The 25,273-nt window shown below is 45.0% G+C and overlaps 1 protein-coding gene and 1 pseudogene across 1 annotated transcript in view; both read left to right on the top strand.

The window, feature by feature from the left end:
• The first annotated feature begins 519 nt into the window (after nt 1–519).
• Nucleotides 520–3,777, top strand: LOC148115898 (uncharacterized; annotated as a pseudogene).
• Nucleotides 3,778–4,875: 1,098 nt separating this feature from the next.
• The window catches only part of LOC148115897 (vomeronasal type-2 receptor 26-like), a 33,687-nt gene continuing 13,289 nt past the window's right edge, over nt 4,876–25,273 (top strand). The window contains exons 1-4 of the mRNA XM_087885275.1: nt 4,876–4,887; nt 7,557–7,796; nt 8,671–8,868; nt 23,932–24,159. Coding sequence (XP_087741401.1) covers nt 4,876–4,887; nt 7,557–7,796; nt 8,671–8,868; nt 23,932–24,159 — 678 coding nt within the window. The remainder of the gene's footprint in view (nt 4,888–7,556; nt 7,797–8,670; nt 8,869–23,931; nt 24,160–25,273) is intronic.

Below are 25,273 nucleotides of genomic sequence, written 5' to 3'. Positions count from 1 at the left end.
GGAAAGGAAAGGAAAGGAAAGGAAAGGAAAGGAAAGGAAAGGAAAGGAAAGGAAAGGAAAGGAAAGGAAAGGAAAGGATGAGGTTTTCTTGGAATTTCCTTTTGTGGATGGAACCATTTCTAGGGACAATCAAAATTCATGATTTGCAGGAGATATTTTGTTTTAAAGCGGGTATTGAGGATTTTTTTAATTAGGGTTTTTAATGATTTTTTAAGGGGAACCGGGAGGAAGACCAATGGGATTGCGGGGGGTAACCCACTAAGGTTGGAGCCGAGCACGGCACAGGGGAATGGTTTGGAGGGTGCAGGTCGAGGGATTGGGGAAGGGTTGGTGGGCTATCCGAATGAGGAATTTACCATCAGCACGGTGAATGGGAGGGGCAGATATGGTGAGAGTAGGGGGCCACATCATGTGCAGGGGGCGCGCACTCGCTGTTTGAGAGCAATTGCACGCCCCGGTCCCCAAGACTCCACTCAGATACTAGGTGGCTTAGATACTCAGGACCTGGGCCTCTGGCTGATGTTATGCAATGACAGGTCCGTGGTTAATAAGGCCCCCCTCATCCATGATCTTATACAGGAGGGGAGAGCGGACCTGGCAGCTATTACTGAGACTTGGTTGGGCCCGGAGGGAGGGGTCCCCCTGGTTGAGATGTGCCTACCAGGCTTCAGAGCACTTCATCAGCTGAGGGCCCAGGGGAGGGGAGGGGTGGTGGCGGTTATTATTAAAGAAGGTCTTGGTCCGAGGGAGACCACTGTGCCACAGATTGCCGGATGTGAAACCCTCTTTGTGAGATGGGGTCATGGGGCTCAGATGGGCCTGTTGCTCACGTACCTGGCTCCCTGCCGTGTGGCAACGGCCCTGCCCGAGCTACTCGACGTAATAGCCACGGTGGCAGTTGATACACCCAGGCTTATGGTCATGGGTGATTTCAACCTGCCATCCGTTGGTGAGACGTCTGAGATGGCCCGGGAGTTCATGGCTTCCATGACGGCCATGGATCTGACCCAGTTAGTTCATGGCCCCATCCACAGGGGGGGTCACACTCTGGACTTGAATTTTGTCTCTGGCCAGTGGTTGAGTAGCCTTGTTATAGGGGATATAGACATGGAACCCTTGTCATGGTCTGACCACTCACTCCTTCGCCTAGATCTTCGAACTGCTACACCTCGCCGCAGGAAGGTGGAGCCTACAAGATGGGTCTGCCCCAGGTGCCTGATGGATTCTGATAGATTCCAGATGGAGCTTGGGCCATTTCCTGAGGTTCTAGCACATGACTCGGTCGGGGACCTGGTGGTGGCCTGGGATCAGGCCACTAGCGGAGCCTTAGATCGAGTCGTGCTTTGCGGCCTCTGACCCGGTGTCGATCCCTCACGGCTCCTTGGTTCACTGAGGAGCTGAGGGAGATGAAGCACCGGAAAAGATGCCTGGAGAGCGGTTGGAGGGCCAGTCTCACCGAATCTGATCGAACACTGGTAAGGTCGCATATTAAGACCTACCTAGTGGCGATAAAAGCGGCGAAGTCTAATTACTTTTCTGCTCTAATTGCGTCATCAGACAATTGTCCGGCGGCCCTGTTCAGAGTGACCCGCTCCCTGCTTCAACCGGGAGTGCAAGAGGACCCCTTGGAGGGCAGGGCTGAGGATTTCGGACGATATCTGTATGACAAAATTGCTCAGATCTGGCAGGATTTGGACTCTGACTGGGTAGATCCAGGCAGGATGGCGAGGAATAGTCTTGAGAATGTTATCTGGGAAGAGTTTGACTCTGTGACTCCAGTTGATGTGGACAGGATTTTGGGGAGACTTAATGTGACCATATGTTTACTGGACCCGTGTCCCTCCTGGTTAGTACGGGCTTCCCGGGAGGTCACACGAGGCTGGCTCCAGGGAATTATGAATGCTTCGTTGAGTGAGGGTCACTTCCCCACTGCCTTGAAAGAGGCGGTGGTGAGGTCTCTCCTCAAGAAGCCCTCCCTGGACCCGGCAGTATTGGCTAACTACCGTCCTGTCTCCAACCTTCGCTTCGTGGCGAAGGTTGTTGAGAGTGTGGTCGCACGACAGTTTCCACAATTCCTGGAGGAAACGTCCTATCTAGATCCGTTCCAGTCTGGTTTCAGGCCTTGGCACAGCACGGAAACGGCATTGGTCGCGTTGGTTGATGATCTCTGGAGGGCTCGGGACAGGGGTTGCTCCTCTGTTCTGGTCCTATTAGATCTCTCACCGGCTTTTGATATCATCGACCATGGTATCATGCTGCACCGGCTGGAAGAGTTGGGGATGGGGGGCACCATGTTACAGTGGCTCTCCTCCTTTCACTCTGACCGGTCGCAATTTTGTGTTGACAGGGGGACACAGGTTGACCTCAAGGCCTCTCATCTGTGGAGTGCTGCAAGGGTCGGTCCTCTCGCCCCTTCTGTTCAACATTTATGTGAAGATGCTGGGCGAGATCATCCATGGCTTTGGGGTGAGATACCACCAGTACGCTGATGACACCCAGCTGTATATCTCCACCCCAGGCCACTCCAGCGATGCCCTTGAAGTGATGGCCCAGTGCCTGGAGGCTGTACGGATCTGGATGGGGAGGAACAGGCTCAAGCTCAACCTTTCCAAGACCGAGTGGCTGTGGTTCCCGGCATCCCGATATAGTCAGCTGACTCCATCGCTGACTATTGGAGGCGAGTCTTTGGCCCCCGTGGAGAGGGCGCGCAATCTGGGTGTCCTCCTGGATACACAGCTGTCCTTGAAGGAACATCTGACGGCTGTTGCCAGGGGGACCTTTTGTCAGGTTCGCCTGATTCGCCAGTTGTGCCCCTTTCTTGATCAGGATTCCCTGTGCACAGTCACTCATGCCCTCGTCACCTCTCGCCTGGACTACTGCAATGCTCTCTACATGGGGCTCCACTTGAGGAGCACCCTGAGGCTCCAACTGGTCCAGAATGCGGCTGCGCGGGTAATTACGGGAGCTGCATGGCGCTCCCGCATAACACTGCTCCTGCGCAAGCTGCACTGGCTCCCAGTGGTCTTCCGGGTGCGCTTCAAGGTGTTGGTTACCACCTTTAAAGCGCTCCATGGCATAGGACCTAGTTATCTTCGAGACCGCCTTCTGCCACCGACGACCTCCCATCGACCCATGCGCTCCCACAGAGAGGGCCTCCTCAGGGTGCCCTCTCACCCTGCCAAACAATCAGCCAAACAATGTAGGCTGGTGACCCCCCAGGGGGAGGGCCTTCTCAGTGGGGGCTCCCACCCTCTGGAATCAACTGCCCCCAGAGATAAGGAGAATCCAAGACCTTCGTGCCTTCCTCTGTTCCCTTAAAACTTTACTTTTTCAACAAGCCGGGCTGGCCTAACAAATCCTTTTAAATGATTTTAAATGATTTTAAATTTGTTTGTCTTTTTAAATTTTGGGCCAAATTGAGATATTTCCTTTTAATCTGTTCTTAATCTATGTATTATGTATTTATGTGTTTTTACTTGGCTGTACACCGCCCTGAGTCCCTAGGGAGAAGGGCGGTATATAAATTTGAAGTAAAATAAAAAAAATAAAATAAATATATATGGAAGCAAAATATTTAAGACTTAGGATGAAATCCTACTCATTAGATTTTCATTTTGGCAGATAGACTTTTCTTCCTGTTGGATCAGTATGAAAGAACCAGAGATGTCTCATGTTGAGCATCTCTGTTTGAGGTTATATAGCAAGGGAGAAATTTCTTAGAAACTCTTTGACTTTTTTCTTTGACTCTTCCAGGTAGAAAAGGGACATGTCACGTGAATGGATGAGTGGACGGATGGATGGATGGATGGATGGATGGATGGATGGACGGACATCTGGAAATCTATTTGATTTGTCTGCATTCAATTCCAGACAGATGCACAGTAGCTCAGAATAAAAAAATAAAGTATCCACCCTAAAACATAATGTTCTGAATAATAAGGAATGCACAGTAAATCTAAGGCCACATAAGCATCATAATGTTCAAAAGTCCACAGTAAGAAAACAGTAAATTCATCACGTCAAAAGCACAACTTTATAAAATAAACCAGTCACATATAATAGCATAAAAGAAAAGCAATTGGAAATCAACCCAGCAGAATGATAGGTGTCCCAAATGCCCACAGAACAATTTGGTTGTGGATGCTTTCTGGGAATCCACTACATTGAGTTACATCGGGACTTTTTCAGTTGGATCCCAGTTCACCCTGCAGGGAGGACTTTGCAAAACTCCTACTTCCCCAGCTAATTATTAGAATGATAGTGATTTCTTTCTTGCCTTCTTGCTAAATATCAAGGGATTCTTTTTCCCTCTGGAAATTGTCTGAAGGAGGTCAACAGACTCAGCAGCAACACATTCAGCATCAGGAAAGTGAGTGTATCAGTTGTCTTGTCACCCTGGAAAGCTGGACTGAGCTTCATGGACACCAGGAGTTCTGCTTCTGCATTGGTTCATTTTCCATAATTGGGGAAGTTCTCTCTGGACTTCATATTATATTAGAAAAGTCAGTCTTGCAGCAATCTGCTTTCAACGTCTCCAAATGCTTCTGCTCTCCTGATTCTGAGATCAGATGCAAGGCAGGGGATTCCTTCAGCTAACCCAGAAATGAACCCACTGCTTCTGCTTCTGATGGAGCTTTTGTTACCCCAGGCAGCCTGTGGGATGCTCGACACCAAGTGCTTCTTGACTTTGGAAAGGGATGAAAGAGACCCACTCAATCATTACAGGCCAGGAGATCATCTCATCGGTGGGCTCTTCTCTGCAACAAATAATCTACAATCTGAGATGAAGAATTTCAGTTTGAGTCCTTCTAAAAAGGTTCATCAGTAAGTCTCAGGATGTTGATTGATGTTATGTTATGTTGCCTTTGAGGAAAAATGGGGACGGAGGTAGGCAGTGAGGATTTATTTTATTTTATTTTATTACTTTATTTAGTTTGTCAAACATGTACGAGAAAAGTAGTATAAGTATAGACATGAACACAGGAGATGAGTACAAATAAATGAGGATGGTAGGACAGGGATGGTAGGCACGCTGGTGAGCTTATGCATGCCCCCATACAGACCTCTTAGGAATGGAGTGAGGTCCACGGTAGACAGTTTAAGGTTAAATGTTTGGGGGTTTGTGGAAGTAACCATAGAGTCAGGTAGTGCATTCCAGGCATTGACCACTCGGTTGCTGAAGTCGTATTTTCTGCAATCAAGTTTGGAGCGGTTTATCTTATGATTGTATCTATTGTTTGCCTGTGTATTATTGTGGTTGAAGCTGAAGTAGTCATTGACAGGTAGGACTTTGTAGCAGACAATTTTGTTTACTACGCTTAGGTCAGACTGCAGTCGGCGTAGTTCTAGATTGTCCAAGCCCAAAATTTCAAGCCTGGTCGCATAAGGTATTCTGTTGTGAGCAGAGGAGTGGAAGACTCTTCTCATGAAATACCTCTGGACTTGCTCAATTGTATTAATGTCCGATATACAGTGTGGATTCCAGGCAGATGAGTTGTATTTGAGAATTGGTCAGGTAAAGGTTTGGTATGCCCTAGTTAACAATTCGATGTTAATAAGAAGTTTTGCAAAATTAGATTAACAACTCTTAATGCCTTTTTGGCAATGCTGTTACAGTGAGCTCTAGGGCATAGATCATTTGAGATGAGTACTCCTAGGTCCTTGACAGAGTGAGGTTAATTAGTTACTTAGATCAACAGTCACATCTGTATACAAACAGCATGAAGTGGAATATATTCAGCAGATGAAACAAAAGCAAGCTTTAATACTCAGCACCCTTGTCCAACTGATCTCTACATGGACAACTTGCTTTCATCGTTCAAGGTGATTACCTTGGGAGGTCATGGTTATGGTCTCAGCATGGCCATCAAAGAAAAGGACAGGAGGCTCTAATTGGTCAGTCCCAATTCAGAGAAAAGGCTGATTTCAGAGTCTCCTTTGAACAAGATGGGCGGCACGTAAATCTAATATTATTATAAGCATCTGGTGTTGCTACAGTAGCCAGGAGACCACAATTCTATTGCAGAGTAGTAGTTTGACATGCCTCATAAATCGAATAAATTGAATGAATCAATTTTCCAGAAAGATAGAACCCGCAATTCCAAAGACATTAGCAATCAGCTCCTGGGTGCCTCCAGTCTTTCTCCCAAATTCTCTGCTATTGTTTTCTTCAATGATCGATGGATTTCTTCAAACATGCCACAGCTAGTGGTTGTTTCCCTGATGTGGACATGGGCATCTTCAGATGCTCCTCCTTGACTCACCTCTGGTTCCACTGATACCAAAGTGCTTTGAGCAGGCCCTCTGTTTTCTCTATCCACTCTCTCAAGCAAACAGGGATCGAGATCATTTACTCAAGAGAAAATGGGAAAGCTGGTGCTTCTGTTCAATTCTTAAATGCTTTCTTTTCTGCCCCAACTTCATTCACACATTCAGCCTCATACACACCAATACATACATACTTTAAAAATATAATACATGCATAATGGCCCTTTGATGGAATCTCAAATCCTGGTTCCTACATGGTGAGGTCCATGCAGATTTCTGAACTACATTTTCAGACATGGTTTGCCAAAATCTTTTCCTGTTTTTTGTCTTCTCAAACTGAGGTTGAGCGAATAGTGCAACTGACAACAGTGCTCAGATTGTCTGGAGTGTGTCTGTTTTGACTTTCAAATAATCTAAGTAGAGAAGAGGAACTTTGGGGACAAAAACCTGTGCAGTCACAATAGCACATATGAAATGCATTAACAGGATAACAGAGTTGGATGGGAAGACCTTGGAGGTCTTCTAGTCTAATCCCCTGCACAAGAAGGAGACCCTATACCCGTGATGGCGAACCTATGGCACGCGTGCCACAGGTGGCATGTGTAGCCACATCGGTGGGCACGCGAGCTCAGCTCTGGCACACATGCCCATGCCAGCTAACTGATTTTTGGGCCTCATGAGCCCACCAGAATTAGGGAAACAGGCTGTTTCCTGCCTCCGGAGGGCCTCTGGGGGTGGGGAAGGCCCGTTTTTCTTTCTCACCTGGATCAAGATCCTCTCTATGCATCTGGGGAGGGTGAAAACAGCCTTCCCCTTCCCTCACAGGCCCTCCAGAGGCATGAAATGGCCCATTTCCCAACTCCCAGTTGGAGAGAAGTGAGGTTTTTGCTGTCCCCAACCTCCAGTGACTCCTGGAGAGGTGGAGGGGGGTTTAGCGCACATGCGTATGGCAGGGTGCACAGAATTATGGGTGTGGGTACACACGCACATGGACTTCCCCCTCCCCCGCTTCCTGGCACGCGATGGCAAAAATGTTAGCCATCACTGCCCTATACCATTCCAGACCAATGGCTGTCCAATCTCTTCTTAAAAACCTCCAGTGATGGAGCATCCACAACTTCGGGAAGGAAGCCCTTCCATCGGTTAATTGCTTTCACTGTCAGGAAATTTCTCCTTAGTTCTAGGTTGGTGATTTCACTGAATGTAACATCATGGCAAAATTCATGTATCTTTTCAGGAAAACAAGTGTGTTGTACTGGAAAATTCTGTCCTTCCTTTTTGCCATTCAGGAAATCAATAAAGATCCTCTTCTCTTGCCCAACCTCACCCTGGGTTATAACCTCCATGACAACTTTCGAGACAGAATGTTGACATTGGATGGTCTGTTGGATTTGCTTTCGACTGGAGAGGCCAATGTTCCCAACTACAGCTGCGGAAGGAAGAGAAACATGCTGGTTCTCCTGGAAGAGACCAACTCTGATATATCCATCCTTATGGCTGCCATATTGGGCATCTACAAAATCCCACAGGTATAGAGCCAGTGAATGGCTGCAAGTTTATTCCAGAGCAGTTAAGGAGATTTTCTCCTTAGAAATGTTAATTAAGCATGGATTAAGATGAAGAATTAATCTTTATGTCATCTTTCAGTCTCCCAGAGAGACCAGAACAAATATTGATACAACCATAATTAACAGTTATAAATTGAGAATAAATATTAATTTGTAATATTTCATGTTGCTCAGATCTTGCACTCTGCAGGCTCTGAGGAAGCATCAGCTTTTCAGAAAATGAGATCTGGATTTCTTCTTAACATCCATTGTTGACAGTTACGTTTTCTGCATTTCTGATCCCCTATTAAATCCACCAAGGTAGGCTGGAATCTTCCAGCCACTACCTAAGCTCTGACATAATCTTTTCAGGATCTAATAGGTCTTCTTCTTCTGCCATATCCGTCATCGGACGTTGGGGATCATGTTAGCAAATCCTATTTTCGTCAACAGCCGCATGAAAAAGTGCTGCTGAGTTTTGTCCAAACCAGTCCGTTAGGTTTTGAAGCCATGATGTTCTTCTTCTGCCTGGACCTCGTTTGCCTTCAATCTTTCCCTGGAGGATTAAGTGAAGGATGCCGTATTTATCTGGGTGTCGCATCACATGTCCAAAATATTTTAACTTTCGCTTTTTAATGGCTTTGATGATTTTCCTTGGCTTTCCCAGGTGTCTTATCACCTCCTTATTTGTGATTTTTGTTAACCCAGTTTATACGTAACAGCCCCCTGTAAATCTCCGTTTCAAATGCTTCTCATTTCTTCAAGTGGTTTTCTGTCAGAGACCAACTCTCTACTCCACAGAGCAGAATAGTAAAAACCCCAAATAAAACATAAATCTCCTTTTTTTCCCCTCCAGATCAGCTACACTTTTATTTCACCAATCCTGAGTGATAAAACTCAGTTACCCTTTTTCTACCGGACCGTCCCCAAAGAAGGTGCTCAAAACCTGGGGATTGTTAAACTGCTGCTGTATTTTCGATGGACATTCATTGGCGTCTTTGCTGCAGATACCGATAACGGAGAACATTTCATTAGGACCTTCGTTCCTGTGCTGGTTCAGAATGGCATCTGTGTTGTTTTTTCACAAATCGTATTATTAAACGATGAGAATTTCAAGTATCAGATTTCTGTTTTCAACCTGTGGGCCCAAATCAATGTATTTGTTTATTACACAGAGTTTACATTCATCGAGGGACCCTTTTTCCTAGAAAACATGTTAAATTCCTTGCCTATTGAAGGGAAAGTTTGGATCACAACCGCTTTGTGGGATCTCACCATTGAATTATCATATAATAGTCTCTCTTTCAGATACACCCATATCATTTTTTCTTTTCTTATCCAGACCAGCCAAATGACCAAATTTGACGATATCAAAGATTTCTATCTCTTTCTCAAAGCATTTATGACTAAGAAATTTCACTGTTCATATGGGAAGCCTGCCTTGTCTGTGAAAGGCTGGATAAGGTGTACAGAGAAAAAGAACTTGGAGACTCTACCTCAGCAGAAGATTGAAAAGATCTTCTCTCTAGATAGCTTCTTAACTTACAATGCCATCCAGATTGTGGCACATGCCTTAAATGCGGTCAATTCACCCCGATCCCAAAGGACAAGGATGGAGAGAAAAGACAAGATGGAAGTTGAAAACATTCAACCATGGCAGGTATTTCCTTATCGGTTCCATGTATGTTGCTAAGGGCGATATCTAGATGATGAACATCGTAAAACACTCTTTGAGAAATGTCATATACATTGAGAAAAAAATATCTTTTATGAATCATAGTCTTTCATAAGATCCCTTGTGGGCGATGCCTTTGTCCTGTTCTGTGTCTCGGTTCTTGGGGGGTGTCTCCCTTTGGAGTAGGTTGGTAATTGTGTTTCTTTGGAATCCGTTGGAGATGTTTGTGAGAGTGTATAATTCAGTTTTCAGGTGGTCTTTGTCAGCTAGGCATTTGGTTCTGGAGATGAGAGTCTTGGCTACAGAGTTACTGTGCAGGGTGGTGATGTGATTGTGCGTTTAAGTAGCAATTTGTGTGTGTTTTTTTCCTTTTAGATGGTGTGTCCTAGGGAGCTGTTGGGTTTTCTGTAGACTAGGACGTCCAGAAAGCGAAGTTGGTTGTTAACTTCTATTTCCATAGTAAATTGTATTTTGGGGTGTAGGTTGTTGAGATGTGTGAGGAAGTTGTCCAGTTTTTTCTTTCCATGTGGCCAAATTATGAAAGTGTCATATATAGACTATATATATATATATGCAAGTCTTGGTGTATTCGGGTCTTTTCCCATGTAAGATTGAGAGTATCTTGGTGATGTTTCGACAAGGTCCCACTCGTCATCTTCAGGCTGGTGTCTTCGGCTTCGTGCATGTGCGAGCAAAGCATAATCAGAGATGCTGTCTCTCTATAAATACTGGTGGGGAGGTGTGGAGTGCTGGCTTTGTTGTTGTAAGCGGGTTGGTTGGCTGTGTCCTGAGTCCTGAGTCACAACACTGGAGTGGATGTCACAACACGGGAGCTCAGGATGCTGCCGCACAGCCCATTACCCAGGTCGTTACAACACAAAAGCCTAATGGTCACACAGCTAGGACCTCGCCCACACAGGATGTTACGAAACAGCCGACTAATCTGCAAACATCAACTCCATCAACTAATCAAGATGTAATAACACAGCCAACCAACCCGCTTACAACAACAAAGCCAGCGCTCCACGCCTCCCCACCAGTATTTATAGAGAGATGGCATCTCCAATCACGGTTTGCTCGCACAAGCACGAAGCTGAAGCCACCAGCCTGAAAATGACGAGTGGGACCTCATCAAAACGTTGCCAAGATACTATCAATCTTATTTATTTATTTATTTATTTATTTATTTTTTATTTATTTATTTATTTATTTATTTATTTATTTATTTATTTATTTATTTATTTATTTATTTATTTATTTATTTATTTATTTATTTATTTATTTATGTATTTTTCAGATTTCCATACTGCCCTTCTCCTTTTGGACTCAGGGCGGTGAACAGCCAAAATAAAACATTCGTACAGAAAAGTTAGAATAGATTTAAAATAAAGTTTGGCCCATAATTTAAAACATTTCAATTAAAATCAATATCAAATTTTAAAACCCACCATAAAATCAGGACAGCCCGGCTAACTGAAAAAAATAGGTTTTAAGGGCCCGATGAAAAGTGCGGAGGTCTGGGATCACTCGTATCTCTGGGGGTAGATTGTTCCAGAGGGTAGGTGCCACCACAGAGAAGGCTCTCCCCCTGGGGGTCACCAGCCAACATTGTCTGGCCGCCGGTACCCTGAGGAGGCCCTCTCTGTGGGAGCGAACTGGCCCGTGGGAAGCAATTGGTGGCAGAAGGCAGTCCTGTAAGTACCCTGGCCCTAAGCCATGGAGCGCTTTAAAGGTGATCACCAACACCTTGAAGCGCACCCGGAAGTCCACTGGAAGCCAATGCAGCTCGCGCAGGAGAGGAGTCACATGGGAGCGCCCCGTCACTCCCATAATCCCCCGCACAGCCGCATTCTGCACCAGTTGGAGCCTCCGGGTGCACCCCAAGGGGAGCCCCATGTAGAGAGCTTTACAATAGTCCAGACGAGAAGTGACGAGTGTTTGAGTGACCATGCGTAGGGAGTCCCAATCCAGAAAGGGGCGCAACTGGCGTATCAGGCGAACCTGATAGAAAGCCCCCGTGGCCACGGCCATCATATGCTCTTCTAAAGACAGCCATGCATCCAGGAGGACTCCCAAGTTGCGAGCCCATTCCGTGGGGGCCAATGATTCACCCCCAATAACCAGCGATGGCACCAGCTGGCTATACCGGGACGCCGGCAGCCACAGCCACTCGGTCTTGGAAGGGTTGAGTCGAAGCCTGTTTCTCCCCATCCAGACCCGCACGGCCTCCAGGCACTGGGACATCACTTCCAAGGCATTGTTGGGATGGTCTGGGGTGGAGATGTACAGCTGAGTATCATCAGCGTACTGATGGAACTCCACCCCAAAACCACAGATGATCTCATCCAGCAGCTTCACATAAATGTTGAACAGGAGGGGCAAGAGGACCAACCCTTGTGGCACCCCACAAACAAGGTGCCTTGGGGTTGACCGCTGCCCCTCTGTCAACACAGATTACGACCGGTCGGAGAGATAGGAGGAGAACCACTGCACTCCCAGTCCCTCTAGCCGGCGCAACATGATACCATGGTTGATGGTATCGAAAACTGCTGAGAGATCTAACAGAACCAGGATAGAGGAGTAACCCCTACCCCGAGCCCTCCAGAGATCATCCACCAATGCAACCAATGCCGTTTCCGTGCTGTACCCAGGTCTGAAGCCGGACTGGAGCGGATCTAAATAGACAGCTTCATCCAGGTACTGGGGAAGCTGTCGCACCACCCCACTCTCAACAACCTTCGCAATAAAATGAAGGTTGGAAACTGGACAATAGCTAGCCAAAACAGCCGGATCCAGGGAGGGCTTCTTGAGGAGGGGCCTCACAACTGCCTCTTTCAAGGCGGCCAGCAGGACACCCTCACTCAAAGAAGCGTTAATAATCCCCTGGAGCCAGCCTCGTGTAACCTCCCGGGAAGCCAACACCAACCAGGAGGGACACGGGTCCAATAAACACGTGGTCATGTTCAGCCGTCCCAAGATCCTGTCCATGTCCTTGGGAGCCACAGGATCAAACTCCTCCCAGATAACACTCTCAAGGCCTGCCTCAGTCATCTCGTCTGAACTAACCCAGTCAGCGGCCAAGTCTTCCCGAATCTGAGTTATTTTATCATACAGATACTGTACAAAATCCTCAGATCGGTCCTGCAAAGGGTCATCCCGCGCTCCGAGATGGGGAAGGGAGCAGGTCACCCTAAACAAGGTGGCTGGGCGGTTATCTGATGACATGATAAAAGCGGCAAAATAGCTAGATTTCACCGCTTTTATCGCCATTAGGTAGGTCTTAATGTGAGACCTTACCAGTGTCAAATCAGATTTGGATTGGCTTGCCCTCCAACCGGTCTCTAGGCGTCTTTTCCAGCACTTCATCTCCCTCAGCTCCTCAGAGAACCAAGGAGCTAAGTGAGTTCGGTGCCGGGTCAGAGGCTGCAAAGGCACGACACGGTCCAAAGCCCCGGCGGCTGCACTGTCCCAGGCAGCCACCAGGTCTTCAGCTGAGTTGTGAGCCAGAGTCTCAGGAAATGGCCCAAGCTCCATCTGGAACCTATCAGGATCCATCAGGCACCTGGGGCGGAACCACCTGGTTGGCTCCGCCTCCCTGCAATGGGGAACGGCGGTCAGAAAGTCAAGTCGAAGGAGTGAGTGGTCAGACCATGACAAGGGTTCAATGCCTATATCCCCTGTATCAAGGCCACTCAACCACTGACCAGAGATAAAAACTAAGTCCAGAGTGTGTCCACCTATGTGAGTAGGGCCATGAATTACTTGGGTCAGGTCCATAGCCGTCATGGAAGCCATGAACTCCCGAGTTCAGACATTTCACCGATAGATGGCAGGTTGAAATCCCCCATGACCACAAGTCTGGGGGTATCAGCCGCCACCTCGGCTATGACGCTGAGGAGTTCGGGCAGGGTCATTGCCACGTGGCAGGGAGCCAGATATGTGATCAATATACCCATCTGCACCCCACGACCCCACTTCACAGAAAGGGACTCACATCCGGCTATCTGAGGTACAGTGGTCTCCCTCGGATCAAGACCTTCTCTTAGAATGACCACTACCCCCCCCGCCCCTGTCCTGAGCTCTCGGCTGATGAAATGCATGGAAGCCTGGTGGGCACATATCCACGAGGGGACACCCCCCCCCATGGCCCAATCAGGTCTCCGTAATACCTGCCAGGTCCCTTCCCCCCTCCTGAATAAGGTCACAAATGAGGGGGGCCTTATTTATTACGGACCTGGCATTACACAACATCAGCCGGAGACTTGGGCCCTGAGACTCTGAGCAACCTGGGGAACGGGAAGAGCTAGGGGGACCGGGGCATGCAATCGCTCGAAGATAGTGAGTGCATGCCCCCACCACATGATACGGCCCCCTGCTCCCGCCATACCTGCCCCTCCCACTCAGCATATTAATAGAAAAGCCCTCAGTGGAGGGCATTCTAACAGCCCTCTTTCCCCCAGAGTCCATACCCCCCATGGCACCATTAACTGCCGGGCCAGTCCCCATCCCCCGTGGGTTTTCCCCAAAACCCACATAACCTTCCCACCCCCCAAGACCCTTTAAAAGTCTATTTAAAAATGTCTTTAGAAAACCCCTCAATCTTACACGGGAAAGACCCGAATACACAAAGACTTGCATATCTGTACCCGTGAAAATATATGAAAACATATGTATGTATGTATGTATGTATGTATGTATGTATGTATGTATGTATGCATATGTAAAAAGTTAAAATCTTGGGTGTTTTCCCACGTCATTAAAAGTCTGTTAGTTGAAATACTTAAAATCCTGGCTAAAATCCCAGCTTAAAATCCTCCAAAATCCCAACAAAACACTTTGTAAGGCCTTTTGAAACTCTGGCTAAAATCCTAACCAACACTTTAAAAGTTTTCTTTTAGGTAACGTTTCGACAAGCTCTCTAACTTGTCATCATCGGGCCCCTACTTTCAGTTTAGAATCTGTGGGTATGCTGCGAGATTGGAGTTGTCGCTTTTCTATGTTTGCTGCTGCTGATGTATGCTGGTTAGCCTGCAACTCTGTGTCCTGATTGGAGGGCAGCAGTTTTTTCTCCTGCTTCATTAGCCTAGCTGCAGCCTGACTGCACGTTAAAGGCCCAGCTTTCTATGGTTCCCTATTACTAACTTTCAATTCCAAAGAAGGAAGGATTCTGATAGGCATCACAACATCGCTGATTGCCTGTTGAGATCTCAGCCTATCTTCTGGCTCAGTTCTCTTTCTCTCCCTATTGCTAGTTATCATCTGCAAAGAGGGAAAAACTCTGGCAGGCATTACAACACCACTGGTTGCCTGTTGGAATCTCTGCCTATCCTCTGATGTTAAAACTCGAGTTTCCCTCAGTGCAGGTCTCCAAATACTTGATAACCTAGAAGAGTCATCTTGTCTATTCATATTCTGCAGCCTCTTTTCAATTTCAATAGCCTCCCTAATTATTCTCTTATTAAGATGTTTCTCTTTCACCACTGTTCTAGTATTGTTGAAGTTGATATTATGTCCCGTGGCCTTCATGTGTTGTACCAAGGAAGAAGTTCGCTCTTCTTTTTTCACTGCGTTTTTGTGTTTTTCTAAACGCACAAATAATATATATCTAAATTAGCCCCATGTAGAGCGTGTTGCAATAATCTAACCGTGAGGTGACAAGGGCATGAGTGACTGTGAGGAGAGCCTCCCGATCCAAGTAGGGTTGCAATTGGTGCACCAGGCGAACCTGTGCAAAGGTCCCCCTAGCCACAGCTGTCAGATGTTGCTCTAATCTTAGCTGTGAGTCTAGGAGGACATATAGCTGGGTATCATCCGCGTATTGCTGATACCTTACCCCATGTCATCAGATGATCTCACCCAGCGGCTTCATGTAGATGTTAAATACGAGGGGAGAGAGGACTGGGCCCTGAGGCACCCAGCAAACGAGGGGCCTAGGGGTCGATCTCTGTCCTCCTACCAACACTGACTGTGACCGACCAGAGAGATAGGAGGAGAACCATCATAACACGGTGCTTCCCACTCCCAGCTCCCTCAAACGTCTTGGTCAATGGTATCGAAAGCCGCTGAAAGGTCAAGTAGCACCAAGATGGAGGAATGACCCCCATCTTGGGCTCGCCAGATATCATCCATCAGCGTGACCAAAGCAATTTCCGTGCTGTAACCAGGCCTGAAGCCATACTGAAAAGGGTCTAGATAATCCGTTTCCTCCAATGACATCAGGAGCTGAAGTGCCACCACTTTCTCTACAACCTTTCCCACAAAGGGTAGGTTGGAGACTGGACGAAAGTTCTTTAATTCTGCTGGATCCAGGGAAGGCTTCTTGAGGAGGGGCCTTACAACCGCTTCCTTTAATGGTTGCGGGAAGGCCCCTTCCCTCAAGGACACGTTAACTAAAGCCTGGAGCCAGCCATGTGTCACCTCCCTGCTGGCCAAAACCAGCCAGGAGGGGCACGGGTCCAAGAAAAAAGTGGAGGAACTCATCGCTCCTACAGCCTTGTCCACTTCCTCAGGAGTCACAGGCTCAAACTCATCCCACACAATAAGACTAAGACCTGCCCCTGTCATCTCAGTCAGAATTGCCCAATCGGAGTCAAGGTCCATCCAAATCTGAGTGACTTTATCCGACAGAAACTGCACAACCTCCTCAGCTCTACCCTGCAAGGGCTCCTCCACTCCCTAGAGATGTCCCTAGAGATGTCTCTAGGACATCTCCCTAAAGTTATGTCCTGCATAACTAGAGATACATCCTTTTATCTACAGAGATTTATCTTAACATTCTTTGGAGAGTTTCTCCTGTGCATATTGAATGACAAACACCGCAGTGAGACTTGATTATTTATTTTGAGTCCTGTGTTTTGATTCTGGAAGAGAGATAGATTGACAGAGTTGGAAGGGACCTTGTAGGTCATCTAGTCCAACCCCCTGCCCAAGCAGGAGACTCTACACCATTTCTGACAAATGGCAGTCCAATCTCTTCTTGAAGGCTTCCAATGATGAAGTTCCCACAACTTCTGAAGGCAAGCTGTTCCATTGGTTGATTGTTCACACTGTCAGAAAATGTCTCCTTTTTGTAGAAGACATAGCATCAGTTTGTACAACTCAGTCCTGGAAATATAATAATTTAATAATTATAATAATAATTTAACAAAGTTGGAAGGGACCCTGGAGGTCTTCTAATCCAACCCCCCACTTAGGCAGGAAACCCTACACCACTTCAGACAAATGGTTATCTAATCTCTTCTTATAAATTTTCTGTGTTATGAATTGGCTTTAGGAAATTGGGAAGCAAATGTCAATATTTATAATTGACTCTTCCATCTGCTCATTATCTAAAGAAAGCTTGAACACTGATTTTGAGGGAAAGCTTGAATATTGATTCTGGCACTCTTCAGGTGATATTAAAAGAATATACACTGATAATTTTAATATTAAATACAATGTTGTGTTACATTATAATAAATTGGAAGATAATCCAAAATCCTTTTTCTACAAGCATCAAATTCTAGAATTTGAAGAAAGAAAAGCTCAAAGCACATTTAAGTAAAATACATGAAGTAAAATAATTGTAGTGGTGTGTGACAACATAGGCAAGATATAATTTGTCATTCACAATGCTAGAGGCCAAATGTAAAAAAAAGAGTAATTCAATATTTAATGTTACACGTAATAACAGCATCAATGGAATTACGTATGCACAAAATTGGAAAAACCAAAGTATACCGACAGAGGAAATGGTAATAAAGAAAATATTAGAATGTGCCAACATGGACAGGTTAACGATGGAAATTAAAGACAAAGGAGAAACAGCATATTACTAAAATATGGGTCCTATTGGCTAGATAATAGATGCAAAGCATGATGAAAGAGAGTCAATAAGCTAGAAACGAATGCAGGTATAAACCTATATAGAAGAATACGTATTGCAAGCAATATGATTATTAGACTGTACATAACTGCAAATTAAAATATATAGAGTGCTAAATGTATAGAGAATTATGTTATAACTATGGAAACAATAGATATAACTATGTTATATAATATCAAGTTTCTTTTTTTTCTACGGACTATACTGTATGATTAAGAGAAAAATGGTCATAATTAGGATGTATAACATTATATATATTTAAAAAGGTGCTGATACAACCAGTATATCCTTTCGCCTTTCAGCTCCAATCCAGGAGCCCTCAAGCTGTCACTAGCTGATGACTAGCTGATGAAAGCTAAAAAGCTTGAAATAGATCTATACTAGTCTCCCTTCATTTCTTTATCAGCAAAATATAAATTTGGTATAAAATGGTTTGTCGTGTATGCAAGTCTTGGTGTGTATGGGTCTTTTCCCATGTAAGATTGAGAGTATCTTGGCGACATTTCGACGAGGTCTCACTTGTCATCTTCAGGCTGGTGCTTTTGGCTTCGTGCTTGTGTGAGCAAAGAGTGCTCGGAGCTGCCGTCTCTCTATTAATACTGGTGGGGAGGTGGGGAGTTCTGGCTTTGTTGCTGTAAGTGGGTTGGTTGGCTGTGTTGTTACATCTTTCGTAGGCACATAAAAGCCTACGAAAAAGAAAAAGACACATTGTACCTTTACAGGGGGAACATCTGAGAAGTGGGTGTGGCTCACTGACGACGTCTTAAAAGGCAGAAATAGCTATCTGAGTCTCCCAGAGAGCAACACAGAGTTGCAGTTTGTCAACAGAAAAAAAGCCCTGAAGCTTGTGAATGAGATTTCACACAACCAGAGCTGCAGAACAACTTAGTTTACGTAGGTAAAACCTGGCTAGAAAGAATATGCACATAAAAGCCTACGAAAAAGAAAAAGACACATTGTACCTTTACAAGGGGAACATCTGAGAAGTGGGTGTGGCTCACTGACGACACCTTAAAAGGCAGAAATAGCTATCTGAGTCTCCCAGAGAGCAACACAGAGTTGCAGTTTGTCAACAGAAAAAAAGCCCTGAAGCTTGTGAATGAGATTTCACACAACCAGAGCTGCAGAACAACTTAGTTTACGTAGGTAAAACCTGGCTAGAAAGAATATGCACATAAAAGCCTATGAAAAAGAAAAAGACATATATATGTGTGTGTGTGTGTGTGTGTGTGTGTGTGTGTGTGTGTGTGTGTGTTTTCGTGGGTGTTTGTATGTAGGTCTTTGGTTATTCGGGTCTTCTCCCACGTAAAATTGGAAGTGTCTTGGCGACGTTTCGACGAAGTCTCATTCGTCATCTTCAGGCTGGTGTTCTCGACTTCGTGCTTCCAGGAGCAATGTGAGATTGCAGCTTCCTCTTCCTTTTAACTGCTAGTGGGGGTGTGAGCTGATTGGGTGGGAACTTGGCTGTGTTCTGATTGGGTGGAGGTGTGTTCTGATTGGTTAGGGGCTTGGCTGTGCTCTGATTGGATGGGGGGTTGGTTGTGCTCTGATTGGATGGGGGTGTGTTCTGTTTGGGTGGGGGCTTGGTTGTGCTCAGCTTAGTCTGAGTTGCAGGGGGATTTGAGCTGGTGAGCTACATTGTTGTTTGGCTTCGTGTTTGTGGCCGTGCGAGCTCTTCGTGGTGGGTATCAGTCTGCTTCATGTATGGATTGGAGGGGTTTAAAGTGGCTAATGATGCAGCTGCGGTCTGGCTTCTGGTCCTTGGTCATGGCTCCTTATCAGTGTGGGTTTTTTAAAGTCAATATCATGTCCTGTGGCTTTAAAGTCTTGGACCAGGGAAGAAGTTGGTTCCTCTTTTCTGACTGAGTTCTTGCATTCTTCTATGCGTGCACTTATTTGTCTGTTGGTTTGTCCGATGTATGTGGTGGGGCAGGCGGTGCATGAGATTTCATATACTCCTTGATTTTCTAAAGTTAGAAAATCAAGTTAGACACCAGACCCAAACTCACGAGAGCCACACAGGATGTCACCACCACACATCCACGCAGAAAGCAGACTCAAACCCACACTGATAATGAGCCACGACCAAGGACCAGAAGCCAGACCGCTACTGCATCATTAGCCACTTTAAACCCCTCCAATCCATACATGAAGCAGACTGACACCCACCATGAAGAGCTCGCACGGCCACAAACACGAAGCCAAACAACAACAACGCAGCTCACCAGCTCAAATCCCCCTGAAACTCAGACTAAGCTGAGCACAACCAAGCCCCCACCCAAACAGAACACACCCCCAGCCAATCAGAGCACAACCAACCCCCCATCCAATCAGAGCACAGCCAAGCCCCTAACCAATCAGAACACACCTCCACCCAATCAGAACACAGCCAAGTTCCCACCCAATCAGCTCACACCCCCACTAGCAGTTAAAAGGAAGAGACAGCTGCGATCTCACATTGCTCCTGGAAGCACGAAGCCGAGAACACCAGCCTGAAGATGACGAATGAGACTTCGTCGAAACATCGCCAAGACACTTCCAATTTTACGTGGGAGAAGACCTGAATAACCAAAGACCTACATATATATATATATATATATATATATATGTTTTCTCAGGTTTTCGCGGGTGTTTGTATGTAGGTCTTTGGTTATTCGGGTCTTCTCCCACGGAAAATTGGAAGTGTCTTGGCGACGTAAAATTGGAAGTGTCTTGGTGACTTCGTCGAAACGTCGCCAAGACACTTCCAATTTTACGTGGGAGAAGACCCGAATAACCAAAGACCTACATATATATATATATATATATGTGTGTGTGTGTTTTCTCAGGTTTTCGCGGGTGTTTGTTTGTAGGTCTTTGGTTATTCGGGTCTTCTCCCACGTAAAATTGGAAGTGTCTTGGCGACATTTCGACGAAGTCTTATTCGTCATCTTCAGGCTGGTGTTCTCGGCTTCGTGCTTCCAGGAGCAAATTTTACGTGGGAGAAATTGCTCCTGGAAGCACGAAGCCGAGAACACCAGCCTGAAGATGACGAATGAGACTTCGTCAAAACGTCGCCAAGACACTTCCAATTTTACGTGGGAGAAGACCCGAATAACCAAAGACCTACATGTGTATATATATATATATATATATATTATATTTTTCTATTGTGACACCTGATCTACCCCAACATATCGGAGGGGGCATTCTGCTCCCTTTCGCCTTTCAGGTCCAATCCAGGAGCCATCAATCAGCCACATTCACATCAAATCATTTTATACCAAATTTATATTTTTAAAAAGTAGACTAATATAGATCTATTTCAAGCTATTTAGCTCTCATCAGCTACTTTCCCTTTATTTCTTTATCAGCAAAAATATAAATTTGGTATAATTAATATATATAACTTGTGGCTCAGAAGGTTAATTCAACTGCCTAAAATGCAAGAATCCAAGTTCGTAAGGGTATGGCTAGCTGATGAAAGCTAAAAAGCTTGAAATAGATCTATACTAGTCTCCCTTTATGACTTTATCAGCAAAATATAAAGTTGGTATAAAATGATTTGTCATAAATACAGCTATTTGAGCGTTCCTGGATTACAGCTGAAAGGTGAAAGGATATATTGGTTGTATCAGCACGTTTATAAATACATATAATGTTATACATCCTAATTACGACCATTTTTCTCATAATCATACAGTATAGTCCATGGAAAAGAAAAGAAACTTGATATTATATAACATACTTATATCTATTGTTTCCATAGTTATAGCATAATTCTCTATACATTTAGCACTCTATATATTTTAATTTGCAGTTATGCACAGTCTAATAATAATATTGCTTGCAATACATATTCTTCTATATAGTTTTATACCTGTATTCGTTTCTAGCTTATTGATCCTCTTTCATCATTAATTTTCTAAACTTTGCATCTATTATCTAGCCAATTGTAGCATAGGCCCATATTAAGTAATACGCTGTTTCTCCTTTGTCTTTAATTTCCATCGTTAACCTGTCCATTTTGGCACATTCTAATATTTTCTTTACTACCATTTCCTCTGTCAGTATACTTTCGTTTTTCCAATTTTATGCATACGTAATTCCATTGCCGCTGTTATTACATGTAACATTACATATTGAATTACTCTTTCTTTTTACATTTGGCCTCTAGCATTGCTGAATGGCAAATTATACTTTGGCTACGTTGTCACACACCACTACGATTATTTTACTTCATGTATTTTACTTCATGTGCTTTGAGCTTTTCTTTCTTCAGATTCTAGAATTTGATGCTTGTGGAAAGGGATTTTGGATTATCTCCCAATTTATCATAATGTAACACTATATTGTATTTAATATTAACAATTATCAGTGTATAATCTTGTAAAATCACCTGAAGAGTGCCAGAATCAATATTCAAGCTTTCCCTCAGAATCAGTGTTCAAGCTTTCTTCAGATAATGAGCAGATGGAAGAGTCAATTATTAATATTTATTTATTTATTTATTTATTATTTTATTAATCAAATTTCTATACCGCCCTACTCCCGAAGGACTCAGGGCGGTGAACAGCCAAGATAAAATACAGACAATACAAATATTAAAAATCCCTTAAAATTATTAAATATTTCGGCCGAAACACAGCTTAAAACACCCAATTTATAAATCACGAATTAAAAAATTTAAAATTTAAGAATTTAAAAGAGGGGAGTTAGGCCAGGCCAGCTTGTTGAAATAGAAAAGTTTTGAGAGCACGGCGAAACGTGCGCAGGTCCGGGATCTTCCGTATCTCTGGGGGGAGCTCGTTCCAGATGGTAGGTGCCCCCACAGAGAAGGCTCTCCCCCTGGGGGCCGCCAGTCGACACTGTTTGGCCGACGGCACCCGGAGGAGCCCCTCTCTATGGGAGCGTACTGGTCGGTGAGAGGCTATTGGTAGCAGAAGGCGGTCTCGTAGATACCCCGGTCCGATGCCATGGAGCGCTCTAAAGGTGGTATCCAAAACCTTGAAGCGCACCCGGAAGACCACCGGGAGCCAGTGCAGCTCGCGCAGGAGGGGGGTCACATGGGAGCGCCACGTCGCTCCCATAACCACCCGCGCGGCCGCATTCTGGACCAGCTGGAGCCTCCGGGTGCTCCTCAAGGGGAGCCCCATGTAGAGAGCATTGCAGTAGTCCAAGCGGGAAGTGACAAGAGCATGAGTGACCGTATTTAACGAGTCCCGATCCAGAAAGGGACGCAACTGGCGAATCAGGCGGACCTGATAAAAAGTCCCCCTGGCCACGGCTGTCATATGCTCTTCTAAAGACAGCCGTGAGTCCAGGAGGACACCCAAGTTGCGAGCCCTCTACGTGGGGGGCAATGACTCGGCCCCAATAGTCAGTGATGGCGCCAACTGACTATATCGGGATGTCGGAAACCACAGCCACTCGGTCTTGGATGGGTTGAGCCTGAGTCTGTTTCTCCCCATCCAGATCCGCACGGCCTCCAGGCACCGGGACATCACTTCAAGGGCATCATTGGGGTGGTCCGGGGTGGAGATGTACAGCTGAGTATCGTCAGCGTACTGGTGGTACTTCACCCCGAAACCACGGATGATCTCACCCAGCGGCTTCACATAAATGTTGAACAGAAGGGGCGAGAGGACCGACCCTTGTGGCACCCCACATACATAATAATAATATTGACATTTCCTTCCAAATTTCCGAAAGCCAATTCATAACACAGGAAGTTTATAAGAAAAGATTAGATAACCATTTGTCTGAAGTAGTGTAGGGTTTCCTGCTTAAGCAGGGGGTTGGACTAGAAGACCTCCAAGGTCCCTTCCAACTTTGGTAAATTATAATTATAATTATTAAATTATTATATTTCCAGGACTCAGTTGTACAAACTGATGCTGTGTCTTCTACAATAAGGAGACATTTTCTGACAGTGTGAACAATCAACCAATGGAACAGCTTGCCTTCAGAAGTTGTGGGAACTTCATCATTGGAAGCCTTCAAGAAGAGATTGGACTGCCATTTGTCAGAAATGGTGTAGGGTCTCCTGTTTGGGCAGGGGGTTGGACTAGATGACCTACAAGGTCCCTTCCAGCTCTGTCAATCTATCTCTCTTGTGGAATCAAAACAAAGGACCCAAAATAAATAATGAAGGCTCACTGCGGTGTTTGTTATTCAATGTGCACAGGAGAAACTCTCCAAAGAATGTTAAGATAAATCTCTGTAGACAAAAGGATGTCTCTATAGCTATGCAGGACATCTCAAGGAGGAGGGGAAAATTCATGGATAGCAACAGATAATGTAAGCAAATATATTTGTAGGTAATGGATTTCCCTTCTCCTGCCCTTCTGCCATCTACTTATCTTCAAGAGAACTAAGGGGAGAAATAAAACGAGAAAACAAGAAAATATGGGCTAGTTGGGAATGCCAGATGTTGGAAAGAAAACATCTGCCATTGGTACCTGCAGGACAAATCTATGCAGATTGTCCTGAGAAGAAAACAGGCTGAAGCTCAATAAGCCAAATTCCTTATATCTCTGTACATCAATTTGTTTAGATGATTCCATTTGTGTAAAAACCTCTTTCCTTATATTCTGTAGCTTCACCATTTCCTGAAGAATCCTCAGATCTACAACAAAACCATAGAAGGAATGTATTTGGATAGAAATGGAGATTTGATGGCTGACTTTGACATTGTGAGCTGGGTGTTGTTTCCTAATAAGTCGACCACCAGAGTGAAATTTGGGAGTCTAGACAGAGAAGAAACCATTGGAGTCAAATTCAGCATCAACAAGGAAGCCATCATGAGCCCTCAGTGGCTCAATCAGGTAGAGGAAGAGGTGTCCTAACTCTTCACGCTGTTTCCCTGAAAATAAGTCATCCCCTGATAATAAGTCCAATCAAGTTTTTGAGCGCATGGACTAAAATAAGTCACACCCCCAAAAAAATAAGCCCTCCCAAAAAATATTTAAGCGCATACGCAGACAGTCCTCGCCATTTCCTCTAGTTAGGGTTAGGGAGACAGAGCTGGAAATCAGCAAGAGGAGTCTTGTCTTGTTCCACACCCCCCAAAATAATAAGACCTCCCCAAAAATAAGGCCAAGCTGATTTCAGGGTTCAAAAAATATAAGACAGGGTCTTATTTTGCGGAAAACACAGTAGTTTTGTCCATCATCTCAATCAGTGTACTCCACCATCCCAAACTATATATAAGACCGACTGCCTTCAAATTCATGCTTCAGAATTATATTCTTTCATGTATAACCAGCAAAGGAAAAGATGCTTTATGACTTATACAGTACAAGACTTTGGTCTGGGGACATAGAGGGAAAAAATGTGGAGATGGAGGGAAATGGAAGCAGGATTTAGGAGGAGGGGAGAAGTAAAATCAATTGAGTTACACATGTTCATTTGGACATTTATACATTCAAGAATTTGACCTTATTTGGTAGAAGAAAAGTGCAAAACCCATCATGCTGAACAAATCCAGAATTCCAATTTCTCCTCCGTATGATGTGTTTTTCCAAAAGTTTCTCTGACAGCCTTCCAGAGACAGTCCTCCAAAATGAAAGCATATCTGACTATCATTTTTCCAGTTTCAAGAGTAACTTTCTAGAAAATTCTCTGGAGTGGCCACCACAACATGGCCCAGGGGAGAAACAGAATGGTCCACTTCTAGTCCATTTTGCACATACCTCTTGTTTTTCCCTGTAAGGTCCTGCCTCTCCAGTCCTCTCAAGAAAGCAGTCCTCATGAAACAAAAGCCATTTCAAAAGGAAACTTTTATTGGATGATTGTGATATCAAGAGATCTAGGCAGGAATTAAGTTTCCCGCTCAAAACAGTAAAGCACAGACAGAGCCCCTCCCAAAGTCCAATACATCACCAAGCCAATCTCGAAGTGTAAAGATATTATGAGATTCTCAGGCTGAGGAGGTGATAA

Source organism: Pantherophis guttatus, chromosome 2 (assembly GCF_059756535.1).
Source record: "Pantherophis guttatus breed Tessera chromosome 2, ASM5975653v1, whole genome shotgun sequence".
NCBI classification, from domain to species: Eukaryota; Metazoa; Chordata; class Lepidosauria; order Squamata; family Colubridae; genus Pantherophis; species Pantherophis guttatus.
Note: the sequence above shows the minus strand (reverse complement) of the source record. Positions and strands in the feature narration are given on the sequence as shown.